This window comes from Ascaphus truei, chromosome 8 (assembly GCF_040206685.1).
Source record: "Ascaphus truei isolate aAscTru1 chromosome 8, aAscTru1.hap1, whole genome shotgun sequence".
In the NCBI taxonomy this organism is placed as follows: Eukaryota; Metazoa; Chordata; class Amphibia; order Anura; family Ascaphidae; genus Ascaphus; species Ascaphus truei.
The window spans coordinates 68,560,173-68,586,961 of record NC_134490.1 but is presented as its reverse complement, the minus strand read 5'-3'; the positions used below and the strand labels follow the sequence as shown (position 1 = coordinate 68,586,961).

Below are 26,789 nucleotides of genomic sequence, written 5' to 3'. Positions count from 1 at the left end.
AGGAGCACCCCTGTGCTAAGAAATGCTATACCAGGTCCCAGAAGATCCCTTTGACCCATACATACAGGTGTCATATTGCATGGCATTGCTTAGCAAATATGGGCCAATATACTGATGCATTATTTGTAGGCTGAAACTGGCATATCTTGAAAACCTGACCTGTTGGGGCGGGGGGGCTGCTTGAGGATTGGAGTTGAGCCCACCTGTCTTAAATCTAGGAGGAGGAAGGCGTAGCACAGCTCTCTGGTAGGAAGATCAAAAACGGCAATTAATGAAAAGCGTAATTTATTGTAAAAGTAAGGACAGACACACGTCTGATGCATTTCGTACCAGACAGGGTACTTTATCAACCCGTTTTAAATGATGGTAAACAGAATGTCAACATTGTACAAGTCCGACTTAATTTACAAGTTTTATTTAATGCATGTAAATCAAAAACCAGTGACTACATTGCAAAGCACACGCTGATTTGCCCTTATGCTGTGGCCTTTGTCTGTTGGTTGACCGTCTCAAAGGTTTTTAAGGTAAGAGAGGGTGGCTTATTGGTGAATGGGTGCCACTGTCCCTGGATGCTTGGACTGTCTGTGTGGTAATTTTTGCGGATCCGGACAATGTCCAAACCAGACTGATTGGCCATTTTCTGCATGAGCTGAACAATTTCCTCTCCAGTTTTGTTGTTGAGCGCTTCTTCTCTCACCGTACCATTCACTGCAAAGAAAAGATGTCACATTCATGTTTTATAAACAGAATACTTTGAAAAGTCAAGACAAGTTAGGGTCTACCAATGTTCTCACAAATTTCATTCTGTATAAACATCAGCAAGACAGAAAATGCAGTATTTTTTTCCGTGCAGGAAGAGCAGCTAAATACTAGAACTAGCACGCACACTTTGGTAAAAAGACTCAGAACCATAAAGAAAAAAAAAAAAACTGTAAATACAGAAAATTGCCATCACGGTGTTACAAACTTCCCATGGAGAGAACACCACATTAGACAAGTTGTGAGAATGTATTACAAAAGCTGTGAATTACAATTTAAGTCACTGACTGACTAAGTCTCTCTGGAGTTAAACACTCCCTGAAAGCATACAAACATTACCACTGGCAATGCACACTCAACTGAACTTGTTTGCTCTTACCTTATTCCACCCACAGCTATCACCGTGCTCTGTTAGGACAGTGTATTTCTGCTCTTATCTGTAGTTTGTGGGTTTGTGTACGGATAACGGGTGATGGGTAATTTGTTGTAACCTAGGATTGTTAAATCCCCTTTATGGAATATGTAGTTTTACAGAATTACTTAGTTCCCTAAAATCCACAAAACCATGCTCGTCTTTCCTCTCTCCAGTAAGTGGAATTCAGCATCAATACAGACTGTACCTTCACAATCCACCCATGAGCAAGAATAAAAGAGAGAAGTTATTATTTTTTTTATTTTCAAATATTTGTTTTGCAAAATGCCAACAGTCTTGATTTCGGTTTGCTACTCTGTCTTATTACATCAGTCTTTTCCCCTTCCACAGGCAACATGCCTTCTTATGTACTTGGGCAAAAAGTGGGGGGGGGGGGAATAAATAATTTTTTAGCGGAAATACACTCATTTAAAAAAACCAAAAAAAATTCCAAACTGCTGCAGACATTTTTATTCAAGCAGTTCTGTTCTAACCAAAGACAAGTGTCAGCCAGGGTATGGCATCTATTTGAGCACACAGAACCCCCAACCCAAGGGTGGCCAAATCATGTCCTCAAGGGCTACCAACAGGTCAGGTTTTAAAGATATCCCTGCTTCAGCGGCTCAGTCAAAGACTGTCCACCTGTGCCGAAGCAGGGATATCCTTGAAACCTGACCTGGTGGTGGCCCTTGAGGACAGGAGTTGACCACCCCTGCCCATAACTGATAAAAGTACAGACTTCAATAATGTTGTACAGTACTCTGTAAACATTTCCCCCGATGGGAAGCTCATGAAATGTTAGAGCAAACAACACAGCCCGAGGCACTTTCACGCGTTCAGCAGCAGGATAGTGTCAAGCAGTTTTGTTGCCAGATATAGCTTTGTCCAGCTCTTTAGAAATCGTAATCCCCTTTACTGTGCTTTCCGAGGCAGACAGGAAGAGTTGCGCTCTTTGCCTTTGGGACATTCTTCCATCTGTATCTGTTTGAGAGCTTCCGTCGTTTATTGCAACTCCATCACCTTAATGATACCCTACACATGTGGTTTTGGTGTCATGCCATTATACAAACTATTTCAGATATCATTTTCAGGCTCAGACACCCCTGCAATTGAGGCCTTTATAAAACTGGCATTCACAACAATTGTATTGTGGCGGCTTCTGGTTTTGTGTGATGTGATGCATTGGAAGGTGCCATCACACAGCGCGAGAGCAATTCAATGTTTCCAAACAGGAGAAGAATGATAACACAGAAGTGAAATGTTGCTGGGGAAATGGGTCAAATTGACAGAAAGCAGCAACTGAAGAATAGTTTTCTTGCAATGCCTGGCAAGTCTTCCTCAGACTGGACAAGACACTGATTAGGGGAATGAAGATCCCGTTCTAACCCACAATACAACAGTCTACACTTCACATATCTGTGACTTGTGCAGTTTCAGGTTCCTGACACACAATGCAGATTTGGCTTCCGCGTATTCTGCCCAACTACCCAGTAATGAAGAGCAAAGAACTTTCACATGGCTGGAAAAGGCTTACTGCAGCTTCTGGTGTCTCCTCAAAGAGACTGCATCCATAAAGTTCAATTTGGGATTATGAACCGTTTGTTATGACGACAGAGGAATAAAGACCTCTATTAGAGCAAATTGCTGCAAGGCCAACAGTTTATCTTTGACGTCATATGGCTGATGCGCAGTAGTTATTTTTAAGAAGGAACAAGTATCCAAATAAAGCAGACATAACGATCCCAAATGTTTCACGGTCTTGTTTGCTGTGTTTACTACTATTTCTATACACTTAATGCCGTGATACCCAAAGCGGCCGGCACCACCGCATGGCTCAATCAAATTGCTGCAATCCAACGAACGTTTACTTACCAAGCTCAACGCGCGCGCAGACATGAACTGCAGGGCGGCAGACAGGAGAACATACCCGGGATTTAGTTCTCTTCAGGCGACGGCTGCGTCACGTGAGCGGTTCAGTCAGTGAGGGGGAACCGCTCACGGCCACGCTCCCGCCCCGCCTGTCTCCATGCTTCCTGCAGTGCACATGCCGCTCGGACGCATCGCAAGGATGACGTCACGAGATCGAGCGCACGCCCAGCCGGTATAATCGGAGCCCAACACACAGAGTGTTGCCCCTCTACTTCACTTCCTTCTACTGTGTCCGGAAGGCTCAGTGCATCCGTTTGTAAGCTCTAAATTATACTGTTTTGACTGTTTGAAGATTTAATGCAAATGTAATTTAAATGCCGTGGGGGAAGAGTGCGGGACCTCTGTAACCACCGCGCCCCACCTGGAAAATCTTGCGCCCCCCGGTCTAGAGTGGCGGCTCAGTGAGTAAAGCTTATAAACAGTGATACTGGTTCGATTCCCAGTGTCGGCTCCTTGTGACCTTGGGCAAGTCACTTTATCTCCGTGCCTCAGGCACCAGAAACACAGATTTTAAGCTCATCTGTGTCTGTAAAAATTCCCGTGCTGCGTACCGCGCACAATACTGTAACGCGCATATGAAAAAGTTATTCATCTAGAGAAGACCTACACTGTCTTGAAGATAATGACGATTTTTATCAGGCCCGTCTGAGTCTCTTGGCAGATGTGAACGAAAACTAGAATAGTTATTTTGCCTTTTTATTCTATTCTTAAAGCAACTCCAAATAGTTTTCTTCTGGTAAATTAACAGTATGATGGGCTTATTGGGACTTTTTTTGGTTTAGCATGTGATAACTGTGGATGCAGCACCCCCTTGTGGGACATTACCATCATTGCCACTATAGGTCATAAGATAGCAACGCACATCATTGTTTTTATGCCAAGAGGATTCATCTAGTTAATTCCCACACAAATTCCTGGATGTTAAAAAAACACAGGTGCACTGTAACTTACATAGGCACTGACATTGTATCTTGGACTAAACATCAACTTTAGGACTAAATTCTCTGTCACAAAATCGTCAAAAGCCATCATGTAGGTGTCCGAGTAACACACAACTTCAGATATTGAAAGTGCAAACAATTTGGGGGATGGTATACTAGTTTAAAACTAGTAAATAACTGCCCACATGGGTATGACCATGTTATCCCTTAGTACAAGGGTGGGCATCTCCAGTCCTCAAGGGCCACCCACAGGTGAGGTATTAAGGCTATCCCTGCTTCAGCACAGGTGGCTCAATCAGTGGCTCAGTTGAACACCTATGCTAAAGCAGGGATACCCTAAAAACCTGACCTGTTGGTGGCCCTTGAGAACTGGAGTTGCCCACCCCCTGCCTTAGCACATGCATGCCACACTTTTTAAAAGTTTAAGGCGACATAAAAATAAGTTTGTTATAGGATTATATGAAGGCGAAATCCCGGAAAGCAGAAAGTCATTCTGTGTCACCGCATCACACACTACTGGAGAGAAAAGAAATGTAAAAAGCATCTATTAACCATATTATGTCACCTCACACAGACATCACAGTACGGTTTGTTGGCGTTTCCTTGGGTACTTACAGTATTCTGCCACCAGTTTTGGGCCACTGTATCTCTTACAATTCACATACAGCACAATACTAGGGTTCTTTTTGGCAAAATCCAAGGCTTTATCTTCAATAAATTCTCTAAAGGGGGAAAAAATGTTTAAAAAAAAAAAGTCAAATATAAAACACTTCCAAAATAAAGACAAAACCAAACCAAGTTATGACGCAGGATTTGACAGTGCAGTTGCAATTCTTTATTTGCTTCAGTGTTTGTCCACGACTGTTCGAAGATGTAATTATGCAAATAGCTGCACTTGCAATACAAGCGCGGCTATAAAAAATTATAATTTGCAGTTTGACAACTTAGATTGTAAGCTCTTTGGGGCAGGGACACCTTTTCCTATTGCTACTTTTATGTCTGAAGCGCTTATTCCCACTATGTGTTATATTGTGATGTCATGCGTAGTACTGCTGTGAGGCGCTTTGTACATGAATGCCACTACTGGTATATAAAAGATATACATACAAAAACAACTTGTACTATAGGATAGAATTCCCTCATTACCAGGTCAGGTGGCATCTACATTTGTGAAAAAATAAGCTAAAACGGAATTTTACGGTTTTATTCATATTATATATTAACACAATTGTTTTGCATTTGAAAAAAAGTATTAAAACCAGAATCCCCAAGTACTTGCAATTTGATACGATGATATACCGTTACCATGAACCTCTTAAAAAAGTGCTATATTGCTATTAGGGTATATAACATATTCCTCATTCTTTGGCACCCTGAGGATGCATAACAATGGGAAGGTATTAGGGCCCACGCCATGACATCATTGTGCTAGCACGGAGAACTGTAGGATTATATGAAGCTCCATTTGCAGGATTTCTTGAGGTTATGGATTGTAAACGGTTTGCAGCTGAATACAGACAATTTTCCACTGCTCATTCACAGGCAATAAAGCCCAGGACATCTGCAATCTTAAAATCCTGTAGAATCCATCCTTGTTCTGCTCTGCAACCAATATTTTCTTTAAAGCATATGTACTACTCTGTACTTTTTCTAAAACTACACCCTTCTAAATACCATAATCTGGATTTGTTGACTAAAATTTCCCAGATACGTCACTGCCACATATCCTCTTGCAATTGAACAACATAGCTCTCAAAATATTTTGTCGGCAGAGCTTACCTTGAGGTCAATTCCCACCACCAGTGCTGTACAACGTGTACATTGTCGATAGCATACCCATTTGTACAATGAAGACATTTAATATAATTTTGTAAAAACACAGCAAGGATACAGACGAAGGGAAAATAATTAGAAGGCAGTCGTCTAGGAATTATCAGAAAGCAAAAAAAAAAGTATTTTCTTTACTACTCCATGTCAATGGCCAAAGAGACTATGCAATCCTCGCCTAATAAGGAGGGAGACAAAAAAAATGAAATAAAAGAAATAATTGAGGATTTGCTTAATCACTTAAATAGTGCAAAATGAAAGATGCAATGCAAGATTTCCAACAGAAACCCACATTCTCTTTTGCAGCAACAAACTGGTTGTAATGGGATCAAACAACCAAACATGCTGCTTGTGTTCTGGTGCGGAGCACTTTAACAGGTCGGAGGTATTCTTACTGGTACGGGAAAGCCTTGCACACAGGACCAAAGTAAATCTCAGCTTGTTCAGGAGGTGAGGGATCTTTTGCGTCTCCAAAGTAGAGGGTGCATACTGTAAAATGGTAACAGGTTTCCTAAAAACAGTCACCTTGACTCCGGGTACAACGTCATCTTGAAATAGTTGTAGAGATCTGTGCAGAGGACAATTTGTAGCTCTTGATTTTGATCAGCAGCATTTTATATAAGTGATGGTTTCAGCAGCTCCGATGGAAGTTGACTGTTGTATACCAGTTTTAAATACAAACAGGGTTATCCCCACTTCAGTTGTATTTTCAATACTTTACAAATGTGTATGAGTCAGAGTAGCTTTAGTGTCTTTAATACCGGAGAAACAATATTTAAGCGCCTTACATGAAGTAGCTTCACAGACATGATAGACACCAGGAATATGTAGACTTTACTACATGGTCTATCAAACAGTACAAACCTTAACATTCTCCTCTTAACAATTCTGAGAATCTGCAGCGTTGGATAATAATAATAATAATAATAATAATAATAATAATAGGTGAAGGAGAATTACTGTGAGGACTAGGAGTTAACACCCTTTACCTACACACACCATGTAAGTTCTTCAATGGTCTGTCTGGTGTGGACAGAATTTGTTTCATTGAGGATTCTGCCTTTCATTAGTACTGCATGTTACCAAGCGCATACCTCACACATTAAAATTATTAAACATGTAAACATGGCTGTTTGCCTGAGATTAGATGCTATGTTTCCTGTAAGACTCCTATTTGCGGAATTCAACGTTGAAATCAGTGAACACAAATGATCCAATATATTTTCATGCTATGTCCTTGACATTGCATAAGCAATCACTTGCTATTTTTTGATTGACCAAGAAACCTTGACTCACATACTGTAGAAATAAGGGAAGGCCCATATTTAGGCATAGGCCTAGGTGTTACGCCGGAGCTGCCCGCAGACCAGACTCGTCCCTTATACTGGAGGTGGGGACGTATATGTGCACGCACCCACAGCAGAAGGAGTGTCAGGAGTGTGGTGTTTTGGCGTTGCCAGGCCAGGTGGGAATAGGTGTAGCAATACTTGCCCGTACCGGTAAGGAAGAGACGTAGTCGTTGCCGTTAGCCAAGGTCAGGGAGAGAGAAGATCTGGGAGGTCGAGGTCCAAGCTGAGGTCGAGTGACGAGAGAATCAGCAAGGTCAAGTGGGAGCCGGGGTCCAGAGCCAGAGAGGGAAGTCCGCCAAGCCGGGTCGCAACCTGAATAAAGGGAGAGCCAGAATAGACGTCCGCAAGCAGAGACTATGTCGAGCAATGTGAGAGAGACAAGACAGGTACTATATATTGCGGCTGACCAATAGGGAACGGAGGAAGTCCTGGAAGAACACGAGGAGCTGTCCTGGATTGGTTCCTATGATAGACAGCCAGGTGGGGAGCTTTAGGGTTAAGTAGCTGCCTGTGTGAGAATTGGGGGCGTGGTTTCACTAGTGCAGTGAATCAATTATCCTTGCCCGGCACACGCTCTGTAAAGTCGGAGATCGCGCGCCTGGGACCAAAAGGGACCGCCAGAGCACTGAGAGACCGCGGGGCAGTGCATGTCCGTCGGGAACGAGGGGGGCGCCCCCGCACAGAGGGAGCAGGTTGGGAGAGATGAGGGAGCAGTCTCACGGCAGCGGGGGCATTCGGAGGTAAGGAGGGGTCGCGCTGTGAGCGCCGCGAGCCCCGCATCCTTACACTAGGGTGGCAAATTTCAAGGGTTCAGTACATTTTGGGGTGGCCGGTGCGGTGGTTACAAAGGCCCCGCTCTCATCCCTACAACAATTAAACTGATTGCCGGGAGAGTGTGGGGCCTCTGTAAATGTCTCCTACTTCCTCCTGCAGCGCTGCCGCGTCAAATGAAGTGGTGACGCGTTGCTATGACAACGTGACTCCCGTTGACATGGAAATGCGTCGGCACGTGATGTCAGGACACTGCAAGAGGCGGCGACCAGGGTGGCAAAAAGGTAAGTGCCTATGGGTGGCAAAATTCTAAAACCGGTCATGACTGAGGGGGGTTGCTTTTGGCAATGGTTCTACCATTAAAGCAGACAGTGTAAGTCTCAGTATACAAGACATGACATTTTGTGGAAAGGACCTTCCCCAGTTCTGCTGTGGTAACCGGCGGCAGTCACGTCAGTAACGTGACATCACATGACCCCGCTACGTCATTTGATGCCAAAGCCGTGGGGGTTGGGGGGGTAGGTAAGCAGGCAGGGCGAGCAAAAGAGTTAAAAACTTTGCGCACCCCTGCCTTATAACATCAAATGTACACTTCAACACTTTGTTCTCTTAATGCGTTTAAAACGGTTGAGGTGTACACAGAATTGAATGGATTTTAGTTGGTTACAAATCCTAAGCCAAGAGGTAGATGGTATTCACTACTTTGGGAAAACACTTGTATAACTTGGATGTGGTCCATTGTGTTGTTTCCACTGCAAATCCCTGCTTGTTCTCTAGGCTGGGCAGCAAAGTCCAGGGTCTATTGCAGCCGATTAGAGCGTATATTCGTAAAAATCTTGCAAGTGCTTGGAAGACCAATTGATCTGTAATTAAAGTCCCACATCTCCTTTCTTGTGGATGATGATAACTATGGTATTGCTCCATTGTTCAAGAAACAGGTAAAGAATTTCACCAGGATGTTCAACTTATTTCCCAGCTTCTTTCAATATTTCCGTTGCAATTCCATCTTCCCCAAGGACCTTCAAGCCATTCTTGTTGATTAGATTTGCCACTTGTTCTGGAAGGACGCATGCTACATCATTGGTAGTTTCTTCTCTCACTTCTTCTGCTAGATTATCTCCTGTTTTACTGTGTTCTCGTACAAATGTCTTGTAGGAGTCCTCAACTCTATCGTCAGTACGCAGACTTAAATGTTGATCCATCTTCTTGTTTGAGTGCAATGATTGGGAAGAGGCAAATCATAAGTCACAGCTTTATCTTTTTTTAACTTCTCTGATAGTCTTCATCATATTGCTATTACATTTTCATACATTCAGTGGAGAGTCTTGCACAGCTCTATATTTTGTACACTGCAAAAGTTTTGAAGACCATCAATATTATTTGTGAGCCCTGTAGCTCCAAAGAACCTTCCTGAATCAAAAAAGGATGATGTAATTTTATCTGATCACTCAGCCATTGCCAACACATTCAGTTAATACTTTGTTGGGTGTGCTACTTCCTTTTATTAAAAAGAACCCAAATGTGACCTTAATTCGGAATCCCAGACTGAGCGCGCTCGCCTATATCAGCACCCCCGCCTCATGTCAATTAATCCCAGTGTCTGAAGAGGACATTGTACAGGAGCTCCCAACACTAGAGAGTTAAAAAACTAATGTAGACCAGACCAATTGCAATCTAAATTTCTGTGTATTGGTGCTCCCATCACTGCTTAACCACAGCCTCTATAATGAAGTTTGTCTTCTGGCCAAATCACTATGGCCTGGAAAACCGCCAGTTATCCGTTTTAAAAAGTGGCGACAAAAACGCGACAGGCCAATCTTTATTCTACCACATCCAAAATCATGGGGAAATGTGTTCATTCCCAACTAAACAACTTTATAAGAAGCTTCATTTTCTTAATCCATTCTATTCTGGTTTCCGGAAAACAAAAACTCCTCAGTAAAGACCTTTTTTTTAAAAAATGTACAATGAAATTCAGTGTGGAGTGGAACATGGATAGTTGACTAGTGCAATATTCATAGCTTTTCTACAAGTCTTGGTACTGTTGCCCACGCAATTATGTTAAACAAGCTCTAGTATTCTGATATTGGACAACATGCATTAAACTGGTTTAGCTGTTATTGATCAGCAAGACCCCAATGTGTGTGTCAGGTTGCAACTCAAACCACTTGGATATTACCAGTGGAATTCCTCAAGGCTTTGTTCTGGGGCCCATACTTTTTTTGTCTTTATAAAAAAAACCTGTAAGTGTTTGTAATAATGTCATTGCTCATGTAGGATGATGATCCTATATGCACGCAGTCCAAGCCTCTGACCTTAAAAATGTATTGCAATCTGATTTTTCAAAGGTCGAAAACTGGATCACTCAAAACAAACCTTTTTTAAACACTGACAAAAAAACAGTAGCTATGGTACTTGAAACTAAAGCTTCCAAGACTAATCTGGCCTCTGTTAGTAACTAATAATATGATTTATTTATAAAATGTTTTACCAGGAAGTAATACATTGAGAGTTACCTCTCGTTTTCAAGTATATCCTGGGCATAGAGTTATGATGACAAATATATGGTTACAAATATATAGTTACATTAAATGAACAGGGTTATGCATTATATACAAGACATAGCATGCACTGCTAAAGATAATATAATATATTATATACGTATATAACAGTTACAGATCAGATTAAAATGTGAGACAGCTTTAGTTTTGAAAGAACTTAAGACTGGTGGCGGCTGTGAGACTCTCTGGTAGATTGTTCCAGTTTTGGGGTGCACGGTAACAGGAGGAGAGGCTGGATACTTTGTTGAACCTTGGGACCGTGAACAGTCTTTTGGAGTCAGATCTCAGATAAGTGCTGCATGTGGTAGGGGTGAGGAGCTTGTTCAGATTGGCGGTTAGCTTGCTCAGAAAGTATTTGAAGGCAAGAAAGGAGAGATGAACACTCTCTCTCCCTCTTCCTGATTAATTGCAGTCTCAGGAAGGGTATATAAAACTGGAACACTTTATTCTTCAACAGCAATGAAGGTTGGTCCCTTGAATCAACCCAAGAGGCTTGAGGCCTCCAGGGTGTATCCTCTGCTCTTCCCTCACCCCCTGGTGGGATGAGGGGCAGCTGTCCCATCAGAGCCCTGACTCCACACTCCCACCAATCACTTTCTCATGGGAGAGAACTCAATAAATTTGGTGGTGCAGCCCCTTATGTACCACAGGGGAGGGTCCCAGGTCTGAGCCCGATTGGGCAGAACACAGACGCTAGGCCCACCTCTCCCCTGTCCCTCACGGAGCAGCTTACTGCAGGGGAAAACCTGGATTAACCCCAAAACTGCCTGCAATGGTACCAGGGCTTGTGTTGGGCAGACTAGTAGCCAAAACGAATACATAGCTACACTTCTCTTACCGAACACCCCACTTCTGGAACAATTTTCTTCCAAATCTGCTTCCTGTCTTCGATCTTTCAATACTTCGGCAGTTTCCTACTTTAAACGGGTTTGTAACGTGCAGAAGTTTAGTGCCCAGCACATGCTTGAAAACGAGGTAACACTGTACTTTTTCCTGGTACAATGTTGTAAATAAAACAATATTTCATGTTTGATCTTGCGACAGCCTGCTTGCTTGTTGTGGTTTCCTCCTCTCCCTCACCCCCTATAGCTCTCCCCCCCCACCCATGCATGCGTGTCTCACCTGGCTCCCCGGGAAGAGGCCGCCTCCTTGCACAGGGTCAGTGAGAGCCTCTTTAGCTGGCAGACATACCTGCCCAGCCCGTTGCGTAGGACGCTCTGCAGGAAGCGGTTCGCTGTGCCCCGGGCGGTCATGACCGACACGGAGACCCTCACAGGGTGCAGAGAAACGATCTGCCAGCTGCAACACCCAGTATCTCCGCAAAGGAAGCGCCTCTCACACACCCGGAAACACTCCCTCACTTTTGTACCGTCGCCTAGCAACCACAGAGGCACTCTGCGGCCATATTTGGTTTGGGCAAAGGACGACTCCCGGGTATGCGGCCAAAGGGAAGAACGTGAGTAATTGCAGGGTCACTCCCAACAACATTTATATCATGTTATACTCACAGAAATGGTGTTGTGACCTTCAGAAGTCAAACCTGCACAACAAACACTTCCCACCTCAGCCGGCTCTGCACTAATGGGAGAGACGGTCTACACTTTCCCTTTTTATTCTAACTTATATACTATTTGTTATGCATTCTGTTTTTTTTGTCACTGCATCAATTAAGGAATTTTGCCCCCAACAAACATGGACGCTCCCTCCTCAGGTCCCTGCAGGTCACGTGACAAAAGCCTGCTCTATTCCTGTTTATCTTCCGGGGGTGAAGGACAATGGAGGGGGATTGGGCTGCCGGGAGCATCGCGCCCAGTGATGTCTGGGTCAGAGGTGTCATGGCGGCGCCCTGGTAGCACGTGTGATTATTACTATACAAGGAGCTGCTGCGATTACAGTTACTCTGCTCTTGTGGGAATTCAGCGGTTTAGCCCCGCATGGAGCCGAGGGATGCGCTGCAGCTGCTGCTCTTTTAGAGGATGATGCGGAAATCTGTCAAGTATCTGATGCCCTCAGTGACCCTGATCCCTGGGGGCTGCGGCTCTCTGCCCGGGCTGGTACCCGCCCGGGGGTACCGGCAGATCCCCTGCTTTATGAAGCAAGCCGGTCTGAAATATTCCGGGACCAGCAAAGCAGCGAATGTCTTCTCCTGCAGGCATTTCAAGAAGGATCTGCAGTCCGCCCTGGACAGCTCCTTACCCCAGGTAACCGTGGCCGAAATCCGCCAGTACCTACGGGCCAAGAACATCTCCTTCCATGATGGTTACAGCTGCCTGCATGCCCCCAGCCCCTTCACACCCAACAAGGACAACAGTCTCTTCATTGACAAGACCACGGGTCGCTTCCTGTGCAAAGTCACCTTGCTGGAAGGTAGCTGGGAAGACTTTCAGGACAGCATGGAGCTGCTGCAGAAGGAGGGGTGTCCCTACCTCAGCCCGGACACCTTGGCCAGCTTCCTAGGGGAGAGTGACACTGACTCTGGAGAGGAAGAGCTGAGTCAAATGGAGGTGCGCAGGGTCTGGAACAATGCTATCTGGTTCTCTGACCTCCAAGAGGAGGAGGCCCAGCTCTTCAAAGCCATGTTCAGCATTTCTAAGGTTTCTAACATCACCCTGAAGAAGTTTGGGGTGAGGTGCTTCCTACCTTCCAAAAGCCTGGTGTTTCCATGGCATAGCCCCACAGACTCCAACTTGAAGGGCTTAAAGTTGTTGTCTGCTGAATGCCAGGGGGAAAATGTTAAATACATTGAAACCACCTTCCCCAGGTCAGCTCGCTACTATAATCTGTTTGGGCTCTCCTTGATGGGTAAAAAGGACACAGAGGTGGTGATCACTAGCAGGGAAGTGGACAGTTTAGCACTTCACCAGGCCACTGGATTACCCACCATAGCCTTGCCCCGTGGAGTAAACTGTTTGCCCCCCGTCCTTTTGCCATACCTGGAGCAGTTTAAACGCATCACGTTGTGGCTAGGCGAAGACCTGCGGTCATGGGAAGCCTCCAAACTGTTTGCTCGGAAGCTGAATCCCAAGAGATGCTCACTGATTCGACCTGGTGACCAACAACCCAGCCCATTGCAGGCCATGAATGCAGGCATGAACCAGAATAAAATCCTCAAGACCTCGCTCCCTGCCAGCCACAAATCCATAATATCTTTCCGTCAGTTGCGGGAGGAGGTATTTGGTCAACTGGCAAATGCAGAGCAAGTTGCCGGGGTCAAATGGACCAGATTTCCTGATTTAAATAAACTGCTTAAAGGGCATCGTAAAGGGGAACTGACAGTATTTACAGGTATATACATGGATACTTACCCAATTGATATTGCACCGTATGTCACTCTAACCACACTTGGGGAAACAAATCTTTATTTCATTGTCGTAAATGTGAGGAATAATAATGATGCAGATCATCCAAAACAGTGTTTTGATGCAGCGCAGAAAAGCAAAGTATTTTCTGTATTTATCTTTTACATTAGGCCAATTCAGTTGATGGTGCCATATACAATCGGCATAAGTAATTGGAATAATTCTCTGTTTCATTACCAAGGATAGAGGCTACTTACTTGGTGAGACTGGTACATAATGCACATCTTCAGCCTTATTTAACGCAGCAGATATAGTGTTCAGCTTTACACTATGTGCCAGCCTAAGGCTGCGCTTATAGTGCCGTCGACGCGACCGCAGCAAAACAAAATGTATTGCCGCCGTCGTGTGCGCTTATAGTAAGCGTGACGCGATGGGAGCGATGTGGCTGTATGAAATTTGGAAACCGGTCAAATTTGATTTTTCAGAGGCTGTCGCCACATGTGACAGCCTCTGAACCAATCAATGGGCAGGTCGCTTGCGACGCGAAATACAACTTTTGCGGGTGGCAACGGGTGACGTCATCCGGTGCGTCGCCGTCGCACGGCCTTACTCAAACCAATGCTGTATGTGTCCTAATAACCCAGGAGAAAATAATCGCCTGCTAAATCAGGGTAATGGGAGGAGGTTATAGAGCAGGCTGCCCAGTAAATAGAAACTTTGTTAACCAAAATGTTAGCTCCATTTAGTTAAAGAAGTAAGCTGCAGAATAATAAAAAAAAAAAAAAATTCCATTTCTATTAAGTGCTGTCATAGTAACGCTCCGCATTAAAGCACTACTGCTCTCCATAACTTACAGGGCAGCTGCTTTTGATGGTGGACACTTTCAACATTATTTCCTCCTAGTTGAGGAAGTGTTCCATATGGAGCTATGTGTCTTTGCTCAAATATGAGTTCTTCATCACCTATAGAAAACCATTGGCTTGTAACCGCAGTCATTATTGGTTAAACATGTAACTTGTTTGTACTTGAGCAGAAGTGTAAACTTTGAATATAAAATAATACTATAACAAATCCGCATGCACTTTGCTGTATGTACATTTGAGTCAAAAGTCATTAAGAAAAATACTAACTTCAGAGCTGACCAACAAAACAGAACATTATATTAAATCCATATTTCATTTAACAAATTACCAAATAGGACAAAAACCCAGTTATGTTGGGTCATTGTGGCCCTGTGCTAATAAATTGTAACCAAGTTGTTATGGACAAGGTACTCGATGAATAAGGAGTGAACTTTTATGCTGATAGTGTATCCGTTTTAAATAGCCCATGGCCATTCCATTAGGGGGGAAACCTTTTGCTGAAGTTCACAAACTGGATTGTGGACATATACGTGGTTGGTGAAACTTTGCAAAAAAAAAAACACACACTGTCAATATCTTTGCGAAAGCCGCCACATATTTGAAAATATTTAGCAAAGAAAAGGTTTCGCGAATTTTTTGATCCAAATCTAAGGAACATTAGGGAAGGGAACCTTGATAGGTGTGACATCGGATTACCATTATTCAGGTGCAAAAATTGCTGTATTCTTCCGTTTCGTTCCGGTCCAATCATCTCCTAACTCGGGTGCTCAACTCCAGGCCTAAAGCCAGCCCCCACGCCCCCCAGTCTTTGATTGAGCCTCTGATTGACCCACCTGTGCTGAAGCAGGGATGTCCTGAAAACCTGACCTGTTGGGGGGGGGGGGGCTTGAGGATGGAGGTGAGCACCCATGTCTTAACTCAGCGGTGCGCAAAGTGGGGGGCGCGACCCCCAGGGGGGGCGGGAGATTGTGCTGGGGGGGCGCGGGCTGTTGCAGAGGCCCCGCGCTCTTCCCCCAGGCATTTAAATTAAATGCCGGGGGATCGCGTGAGGCCCCTGCAACTGTTTACTTACCGGGATTCAGCCGTCTGTGTTGCGTCGCCATGGCAACGCGGTGTCAATAGACGCCGCGGCACCATGTGACCTGACGTCACACGCCCACGCAGCGTCATCTGACGCGGCTGAAGGAAGGCAGGGGGGCGCGAGAGCCGAGGGCAGAGAGACAGGGGGGCGCAGCACAAAAAGTTTGCGCTCCCCTGTCTTAACTTGTGCTAAGGAGCACATAAATATTTTACCACTAGATGGCACCCCCAATGTAAGCATAGTACAGAATACTGTAAATGTTTCTAGTCCTGCACGAAGAATGGAATTTAATTGGATGCTTGGACTCTCAATATTGTGTATTGAATTGAACCTGTTTAATTTTAGCATTGAAGAACTTTCTAGCACTACATTTTTTTTTTCTTTACAGGCCCGACAGGTAGCGGAAAAACCACCTTCATCAGCGAGTACACTCTGGACTTGTGTATCCAGGGGATTAATACGTTGTGGGGGAGTTTTGAAATCAGCAATGTCCGTCTGGCAAAGATTATGCTGACCCAGTTCTCCCAGCAGCGCTTGGAAGAGCAGCTGGACAAGTATGATGAGTGGGCAGACCGATTTGAAGACCTGCCCCTCTGTTTCATGACTTTCCACGGACAGCAAAACATCAAGTAATACACCTTATTTTTCTTTTAATATCGTGATATTATTTTTTTAAAGGCAGAGTTGTTTTGTTAATTGTATAGCTATGTTTCGAAGCAGACTTAATAGGGCTTATCTAGTTAACTCAATAGCATGGAGCTTGACAGATCTCCTAAAAAGATATATATTTCTATTGGGTGTTTTCTGATGTGCTGATAAGTTTGAGTTTGAAAGATGATTTTGTTTCTAATGCAATCCATTGTATTTCCGTTCACAATCCAGGGGGAGCACATAAGGGAAATAAAACAAGAATACAATCTAAGTGTAGACAATATGACAATCGGTGAATATTATACTATGTCTTGGCTCTTTAGTCCAGCCTACTCATCACTTCCGGTCCCTGTGATCTGACTCTCAAGTTTCACACGGGAGACCTCACAAGACAGGTAGGGAACACCTCCCCTCCAGTATAGTACCTTGAGGGACTGCGGATCAGTGCCAGTTGCACGTGGTGATCTGCCAGAGTCAGTGACGTGTCGCGGCCAACCGGAGGTGAAGTGACGGCACAGCACGCCTCAGAGGGAGCCCCGGAGGTGGAGAGCTCAACCTAGCGGCGTCCTACACAGCGATTGCTGACCGGAGGCGGGGGGTGAGCCAGATGTCCAAAGCATTCTCTCTTCCATCACATTATCGTGATATATGCATTATTTGAATGGTTTTATTGTAAGTGTTCATTTTTTAACCTTATAAAAGCAACGTGTTTTATGATTGGTCTGCACTATGGATATCTTTCCTTCCTTATATACACCGCTGTTTTGCTGAGATTGGAGGTCTTCATCACAACTGAAATAGAGGTCTTCATGCAAAGAAAAGTGTTCCCTATTGCCCGTATTATATCTACATCTTGTGAGTAGGCTGGACTAAAGAGCCAAGACATAGTATAATATTCACCGATTGTCATATTGTCTACACTTAGATTGTATTCTTGTTTTATTTCCCTTATGTGCTCCCCCTGGATTGTGAACAGATTTCTACAAATTGGGGGACCAACGAAACCAGTCCCTACCAGCTGGGTTTCAGCAGGGGGTTTTAATTCATTTATCTTTTCACGTTATTATCACGTTTTTCACTGAATTATTTTGTATCACTTGATTTATTATATTCACTGTATATTAGGAGTGAACACTATTAGTGTTAGCGCCTTTTTTCTTCACCATCACACAGCATCCATTGTATTTCACCATCAGTTAAGCATCCTACAAAGTATTATTATTAAAATTACATAGCAAAGATCTTTTTGGGTTGTAAAATAACTGTAGGGTTTAGAGGTGCAATCCCTTGAGGACTGGAGTTGGCAACTCCTGCCTTAAAGCATAAAATGGCCCAGTCACTTGAGCGGCCTGTAAGGCACCTTCTAGTGCCAGAAGGTGTTTTACGGCATAGCACTGCTTGGTTAAAATGGGCTTCTGTGACTGCGGAGTCTGTGTTCCTGTGTTGGCAAATTTGCTATTTTTCAACGTGCTGCGCTTCCTTCCCGGGCGTTTCTCCACTCGTGTTCTCTCTCTGCAGGTCCGTGATCGACACCATGCAGCATGCAGTGTACATGTATGACATCAACCATGTGATCATTGATAATCTGCAGTTCATGATGGGACATGAACAACTCTCTTCTGATAAGTAAGCTTATGTACAGTTTACCTTATATTGTATTATTCTTTTATGTTATCTCACCTTTAAATCAGTTGTCATTCTATGCACAATATTTTATTTCGTCCTAAAAGCAAAAAAATAAGTGACAAATGTCACAGCAAATGCAATACGTTACTTTAGTTATATGCCGGCTGGAAGTTCACACTGTTTATTTTATTTTTTTACTATATTCAATTATCACAATAGGGGATCTTTACGAGTTCACATATTTTATTTTATTTTCCACCTCAATATGTCTCTAAAATAGAAAACTGTTGAATAGTTTTACTGTGACGTGAAAAGGGTAAAAAATGTATTCATATTCTTGTGATTGGATATGTGGGATTAAGAATCTGAAGTAAAGTATTGCCTCACCCCTTCAAAATAACCTTGGCATCAAACAATGCAGAATTTAGTTCCAGGAAGTGACTGTTAAAATGTTGCTTTTCGAACAGGTAAGGAAACCGTTATGGAAAATACGCGTATATCTAAAGACCTTACGTGAAACTGGTGCTTAATTATTCCTGATAGGATGTGAAATAAGTCATGTACCAGATCCAGTTTCCATGTCCCCTTTAATTTGATCTACCTACTGTCTATTCCACAAACTGTCCTACATACTAAAAACTGTTTGCAAAAGTAAATCAAACACACGTGAAATAATCTTGGGTTTCAATTCACACCATTAGCAGTGCGTGCTGACTGGATTACATTATCGATGCTAGCAGCAAGAGATGTGTATTCGTTCCACAACACCATATCTTAAAGTAATTATAGGTCGCATTACTGTAAAAGTAGACATAATGTGCATGAAAAGTGACTTCAATTTATAAAGTGCTTTTGGCTTTTCCCTAGTGACTTGGGTTACACATTTAATGCATTGAGTATCTGGGAGGCATATCCTAAGGAACACTGTTTACTACTTATTCAGTGTTGAAGTGTGTGCATTGTTTCTTGTCCCTGCTCTATTTCCTGTGCGGACTTTGCTTTCACTGCCTTGTCATGATATTTGGTTACAGATTTGCAGCTCAGGATTATATCGTTGGAGCCTTCAGGAAATTCGCTACACATAATAACTGCCATGTGACTCTGGTCATCCATCCCCGAAAAGAAGATGATGAGAAAGAGTTGCAAACATCGTCTATATTTGGCTCGGCGAAAGTAGGTTTCATCACGTACTGTATTCAAACTTTTGCTAATGCAGTGAAACTATTTAACTTCTTCCGTCCGTGATACATCTGCAGTGTAGCAAATAATATTGTCTTTTACGTCTTCTTGTAATTGACACGGTATCGATGGCTTTTGAGTATATTTTTGGACCATGTAGTCACTCAGGAGTGATCCTAGACATTACAAACACCCAGAGTAGTCACATCAGGTAATTTCATCACCACCAGTCATTTGAGTGTCAGGCACACAGGATTTCCGGTTACAAATGGTATATCTGGATTATTACTTAAGCTGTAATTAGGCTGTTTGTCTGAGTAAGCACGAAGGAGCAGAGATGTCGGCATAAAGTATCATTTAGAGGCATGTAATTGCCGAACACTACGGTACAACACGATGAGGGTGGATGCTGCTGGTTAATCCGACTCCTCTGGTAGGGACAGCGTTCATCTCGCTCATTTTATTTCTGTCACTGAAATTAATATGGTCGATTCACATTATATAGAACACTATAGCTGACCCATTTTGTCCCGGTTTTGGAAGTGGCAAGGGGAAGCTTGAAGACTGAAGGCCATATTTACTAAGCGTTGATACTCCATTCACTTGAAGCTATATAATTATTTAAACGTATTAATTAAACATGCTGTGCTGCAGCTCAGAAATGTTTCGACTTCCGTTAGACCAGGGGTTGGGCAACTCCAGTCCTCGAGGGCCACCAACAGGTCAGGTTTTAAGGATATCCCTGCTTCAGCATAAGTGGCTCAGTCTTCGATTGAGCCATGTGTGCTGAAGCAGGGATATCCTTAAAATCTGACCGGTTGGTGGGCCTTGAGGACTGGAGTTGGCCACTTCGGTGTTTATATGCTCCATTTTGTGTGATGTCCTAGTATGTTGAGCAGGACCCGGCCCCCTCTCCCAGATTCTGTGTCTTCTGCGTGGTTCTCTCGCCTGGGAGGTGCTGAGAAATTGTCTTTTTTGATAGAAACATAAAAGTCAAGATTGCCGGTTTCTTTTAAAGAGTTTCTGCTGCAAATACTTTTTATTTATTTTTACCAAAAGCTAATTGCGTTAAAACGTTATTTGGAACATGATTTTTTTTTTAAGTGGACTCCACCACCTCTGTGTGTTGCATGAATGCCTTCTTTCTCTTGATTCCAGGCTAGCCAGGAGGCTGACAACGTGCTCATACTGCAGGACAGGAAGCTGATCACAGGCCCAGGCAAACGATACCTGCAAGTAGCTAAAAACCGATTTGATGGAGACGTGGGCGTGTTTCCGATTGAGTTCAACAAGACCTCTCTCACTTTCTCTGCCACGAAGGGCAAGACAAAGCTGAAGAAACTTAATATAGACAATGGAGTGCAGCTTAAGAAATCTCCAGAGGAGACGCAAGTCAAAAATCAGAAGTAGCCACTGATTGTTCTATTGACTTTGTTACTGTTTGTACTTAATTGACGTTCAGTATGTCTGCTGCTATCTGTTAATATGAGGACAGCACTAGTAAATCATGGATCTAAGGTGCTGCTAGATCGGAAGCATTGGTTTTGAGGCAAATCTATTTTGCATATTGCACCACTTCAGATGCCCTCTACCTTGCCAACAACTGAGTAGCATAACATGTTAAGAGTCCCTGCTCAAGAAGTGAATACATTTCAAGTATCTCTTAGTCCTGCGGAAGAATTGAATGCTGCACCATGTCAAGTGTCGTCCTACTCTATTCAACACAATAATTCTGCAACATTTCAAGTGTCCTTCTACCTCTGAGAAGAAATGCATGGTGCACCAGGTCAAGTGGCCTCGAACGCTACTCGAGAATAATACTGCCACATTTCGGCTGTTCCCCTTCCCTGCTGAAGTTCCGGATAACATGATGTCGTGTGCCGCTTTTGCCTTCCATACCATGTCCTACTGTATGTCTCTTGGTCCTGCCTGTGTTGCCACAGGTCTTGGTATAAGATGTTAGGCCACGATTATAGTGAGCGCGACGGCGTGTGCGATTTTGCGTGCTGCGTGAACAAAGTGCAGCAGCTCTATCGGGCCGGCCATAGTGCGCGACGGCACAATGAAGAGCGACTCATGCGGAAGATGTTTCAAAAGACAACTTATTTTGCACGATGGCCGTGTAACGTGAGCGGTTCAGCCAATGAGGGCGAACCAGCCCGGTGAGGCGTCCGCTACGCCTCACCATCGCCTCCATCCCAAGAGCACACATCGCTTGGGCGGCGCCATGCGCTCTGTCGTGCTCGCCTACTGTGATCTCAGCCTAAGTCTGTGCATTTGAGTTAAGGATTTTTTCTAGTACATGATTTCTTTCTTTTTGTGCTGCTATGATAATTGTTTAACAATTGGTTTTCTTTATATACCATGGTAGGAAAGAGAAAGCTTTGTTAACATTATGACTGGTAAATTCCCAAGTGGGTAAATGAACACACAGCCCCTGTAAGCTCAAAACCCAAATACACCACATCATATTATTTGTGTCAAAATGAGTGTTACTAGGATTGTGACCTCATGTATAGAACAAGAGTAAAAAGGCCTAGTGCTACATCCAACTTGGCAAACAGAAGTACTTAGCTATATAATTTATCTTCTCATAACCGGCAGTCCTCCCCTGGGGGAGGAATGACACGGTGCACAGCATAGGAGGATGGCAAACTGAATCGCAGTGAAAACATGTTTATTGCTCAACCGAGCTGTGCACCGTGTCTTCCTCCCCCATTGAAGGACTTCCGGTATCGTTTTGTCGACAGTCGAGTGCACGCTAATGCCGGAGCAGTGGTGATCAAGGAGGTCGCGAGTAATACCCCCTCATAGATCACACATTTTACCTGTATGTCTTATGTCAATACTCCAGGAGATCCTACATTGTTACCCTTTAGCCATGACTGAATGTGTGCTTGTCCCTTCAGTGTGACGACATTTACTACCCCTCAAGGTGTTCATTTTAAGATGTGTGTTTCTCCTTCATAGGAGTTTCTATTCAGAACCAGTACATTTTGGACTCTTAAGAATCCAGAATTGTTTTCTATGTTCATATGCTGCATTCAATTTTCTATGGGTTATTCATACACAGAGATTTGTACCCTACATATGTGTGTGTTCTGAGCGCTGTTGTGTGGAGTTGTTCCAGTTTTCCATATTATCTTCTCATAAAGATTGGTAATTTAGTTCAATTCTTTGGCCAAAGTATTTTAAGCCTGCAACCACATCACTGCCCCATCTGCAGCTCCTAACACTGCGGTACCTGAAAAAGCCTCTCATAACTTCCCTAATGGAGGGAGAGCTGTCTTATTAGACTGGCCAAAGAATTGAACTAAATGACCCTTGCTTATGAGAAGATAAGCAGATAAGTATTTAACTATAATAATTTGTCAAGTTGGCACTGGGGCTTTTTATCCTTTGTTCTATACAAGTGGGTAAATGTGCAGATGTAGACACGTGGGTCATTTCTACTAACAAGTCCATAGGGAGGTGTAAATGAATAAACCACAACATGTAAAATGACAAATTACACACACCTGGGATTTATCTTCTAGATGTGACATTTTAATAAAAACAATTTTTATACATACTTATTTTTTATGGTCACTGGTCAGGGTACCATTTTCAGATAAGAGTATACAGAAGTGGGACCGCGTGTGAAGGACAGCAGGGATGCCTTTGCTAAGGGTTGAGTCTACAGCAGGAGTGGCCAACTCTAATCCTCCAGGACCACCAACAGGTGACGTTTACAGGATACACCTGCTTCACTGGCTCAGTCTTTGGCTGAAGGCCCTTGAGGACGAGTTGGCTACTCCTGGTCTAGAGTATACAGCACTTAAAGTATTCTCCTTCAATAAATGTCATGGACTGCTTTGTGTCACTGCACACATGGCATTACTAGTATGTGATGCCAAAGTGTGTAGGTTTGGTACCATCGCATCCTGTGTCAGAAACAAGGTTTTTAAAATGTAATATCAAAAAATCCTGGATGTTTACTCTACTGCTTTAGGATTCCTGACGTCATTGGCCGTCAAATGGAAGGAGTGTGCCTGTCCTGTTTTATGTGAACAGTGTTTACGACACTGGCAGATGTAACACCGTAATAACCCACAGGGAAAATAAATGGCATGCAGCATACGATGAAGGCCTGCAAGGTGATTCATGACTATCTGGAGAAGTTCTGAAGCCTGGGTTACACGGTTGTAATATATTTTGTAAAATGTCAACATTTGTTAAATATAATTTAATTTTAATTTAATATTGTGGGGTTTATAATACAAAAGTCCTGTTGTATATTAAAAAAAAACTGCATTTCAAAAACAGTGAAAAATACAATTAAAAAAATAGTTGTTAATGACAGACCAGCAGTACTGCATGCAGTAAAATCCATGCAAATGAGAATTCTTTGCACAGGTAGAAGAAATCCCTGCTGCCACTGTACACTTGCAACTCCTAGTTAGGACCCTTTTTTAAAAAGCATTCCAAGTTAAATGCCCCCCTTTTCTGGGCATGTGGAGGAATCGGGGGGTCTCCGCAGCTGAACTGTGTTCATTTTGGCTGTGAGGACCCCCTTTTTCCTGAGATGCTTACCAGAGAACGTGCTGCTTGCACTTGCTGGAGGTTTCAATCCCCTTGGTCACGCAGACCAATAGGAAGCTGCTGCAATGTTGAGGCTTCCTATAGGCTTGTGTGATGCGGGAGATTTAAACCTACATTTTGTTTCCCCTAGAGGGGAGGACTCAGCACCACTTTCCCCAGTAAGTATCTCGGGAATCGGGAGCTGAAATTAACGTGATTCAGCTCCGGAGACTTCCTGCTTCCTACACATGGGTAAAGGAAAGTGACGGAATGTAGGATGCAGGAATCTTATATCCAGAAGCCTGATTATGTAGGATTTTACTTCAGACACATTGCATGTTTCTGTGTTAACCCCTTGGCTACCATGAGGGGCTGGCCCCTCAGTCAATGAAATGGTTAGTAGTCAGTATTGCTTTAGATCTCTCCTGGAAAAGCAAGCAATGTGATGTCTCAGATCTCCTCAGGACGCCAGGAACATTGTATTGCTTGATAAGCGCTTCCATTCTCATTATTTCACTCGTACATTTCCCCTTCGGCTCTGTAACTCCGCTGCACAGTGCATGTGGCTTCCACATCGTTTGCCCAATCCCCGTTCTGTTGCACTAGCAATGCTGATATACTCAAATATTCCATTTCTTTCTTGAGCTTTTCATCTTGGAATTCATCGCGTAGCAATGGATTACACAGTATCATATGTAATCTAAGGAACGCAGGACATCATCCTTCAGAATAACACGGAACGCAGGGCATCATCCTTCAGAATAACACGGAACGCATGGCATCATCCTTCAGAATAACACAGAACGCAGGGCATCATCCTTCAGAATAACACGGAACGCATGAAATCATCCTTCAGAATAACACGGAACGCAGGGCATCATACTTCAGAATAACACGGAACGCATGACATCATCCTTCAGAATAACACAGAACGCAGGGCATCATCCTTCAGAATAACACGGAACGCATGAAATCATCCTTCAGAATAACACGGAACGCATGACATCATCCTTCAGAATAACACGGAACGCATGGCATCATCCTTCAGAATAACACGGAACGCATGGCATCATCCTTCAGAATAACACGGAACGCATGACACCATCCTTCAGAATAACACGGAACGCATGACATCATCCTTCAGAATAACACGTAACGCATGACATCATCCTTCAGAATAACACGGAATGCATGACATCATCCTTCAGAGTAACACGGAACGCAGGGCATCATCCTTCAGAATAACACGGAACGCATGGCATCATCCTTCAGAATAACACAGAACGCAGGGCATCATCCTTCAGAATAACACGGAACGCATGAAATCATCCTTCAGAATAACACGGAACGCAGGGCATCATACTTCAGAATAACACGGAACGCATGACATCATCCTTCAGAATAACACAGAACGCAGGGCATCATCCTTCAGAATAACACGGAACGCATGAAATCATCCTTCAGAATAACACGGAACGCATGACATCATCCTTCAGAATAACACGGAACGCATGGCATCATCCTTCAGAATAACACGGAACGCATGGCATCATCCTTCAGAATAACACGGAACGCATGACACCATCCTTCAGAATAACACGGAACGCATGACATCATCCTTCAGAATAACACGTAACGCATGACATCATCCTTCAGAATAACACGGAACGCAGGACATCATCCTTCAGAATAACACGGAACGCAGGGCATCATCCTTCAGAATAACACGGAACGCATGGCATCATCCTTCAGAATAACACAGAACGCAGGGCATCATCCTTCAGAATAACACGGAACGCATGAAATCATCCTTCAGAATAACACGGAACGCAGGGCATCATACTTCAGAATAACACGGAACGCATGACATCATCCTTCAGAATAACACAGAACGCAGGGCATCATCCTTCAGAATAACACGGAACGCATGAAATCATCCTTCAGAATAACACGGAACGCATGACATCATCCTTCAGAATAACACGGAACGCATGGCATCATCCTTCAGAATAACACGGAACGCATGGCATCATCCTTCAGAATAACACGGAACGCATGACACCATCCTTCAGAATAACACGGAACGCATGACATCATCCTTCAGAATAACACGGAATGCATGACATCATCCTTCAGAGTAACGCCGGGGGTTAGTGGAAAGAGGGTGACCCTTTGACTACATGTGTAGTTAAGATCCTGATATATTAAAAACAAAAAAAAACAAAGCAGAAATTATAAATAACAGTTGTATTAGTATTCAAAGTACAAGGCAAGGTGGTTAGCGATGCTAACCTCTTCTGGCATAACATGACCCCATATATATCAGAACTGAAGTGTGTGTGCACCTTTATACGTGAGTCGCTACATAATAGTTGTCTGACCACAACCGCTTTAAAGGATCAGTATGGAGTGTGCAAGGTTGCTTTTGTTTTCGGTGCTGCATGCAGACATGAGCCGAGTGTTTGCTTATTTTTACGCTTAGAAATAGCTCGGTGTAATTCTCCTTCCCACTAACTGCACCTGTGCAAACTCAGAACCCAGAGCCGGCTTTTAATGATTAGGTAAGGTGTAATATTGGTATGGTGTAGGTGGGATTTACTTCTAGCAATATAATATTTCCACCTATTTCATGGTACTTAAAGCATACCAGCAATCTAAAATAAATATACACTCCATCTTTATTATCTGAAATATCACAATATGGTTCAAGGAAACATTACTCGTCTCTATTTTCTGCAATAGACAGTACGTTTTACAGGGCAATGCTATGTACCAAACACATGCAAACATACATACATACGTGCATAAACAGAATGAATAAGCATGTATTGAGTTAGATAGCTTTGGTCATTTTCTTGTGTGCCATATTACATGTAGGGCTGTCAAAATGAAGACCCGTTAGAGGGAGAGCAGAGTGCTGGAGAGGGAGGGGGAGGGATGGTTTGTGGTCTCTGAAATTTGCTAGCTGTTGGGAAAGGGTC

General features: G+C 43.5%; 2 protein-coding genes across 3 annotated transcripts; one reads left to right on the top strand and one right to left on the bottom strand.

The window, feature by feature from the left end:
- Positions 1 to 268: 268 nt before the first annotated feature.
- MRPL43 (mitochondrial ribosomal protein L43) lies at positions 269 to 11,902 on the bottom strand. Of its 2 annotated transcripts, none has more exons than XM_075612467.1 (3): positions 11,741 to 11,902; positions 4,657 to 4,763; positions 269 to 708 (listed from the first exon to the last, which is right to left on the bottom strand). In XM_075612467.1, exons 1-3 carry the CDS (start codon positions 11,800 to 11,802, stop codon positions 476 to 478), a joined length of 402 nt encoding a protein of 133 aa, XP_075468582.1. In that variant the 5' UTR covers positions 11,803 to 11,902; the 3' UTR covers positions 269 to 475. The 2 variants fall into 2 exon arrangements, with proteins under 2 accessions (XP_075468582.1, XP_075468581.1); XM_075612466.1 differs by having other exon boundaries at positions 11,672 to 11,901.
- Positions 11,903 to 12,167: 265 nt separating this feature from the next.
- On the top strand, positions 12,168 to 24,991 carry TWNK (twinkle mtDNA helicase). Its single transcript, XM_075612465.1, has 5 exons — positions 12,168 to 13,834; positions 16,181 to 16,421; positions 17,962 to 18,069; positions 19,101 to 19,242; positions 20,407 to 24,991. Exons 1-5 carry the CDS (start codon positions 12,526 to 12,528, stop codon positions 20,656 to 20,658), a joined length of 2,052 nt encoding a protein of 683 aa, XP_075468580.1. The 5' UTR covers positions 12,168 to 12,525; the 3' UTR covers positions 20,659 to 24,991.
- Positions 24,992 to 26,789: the final 1,798 nt, after the last annotated feature.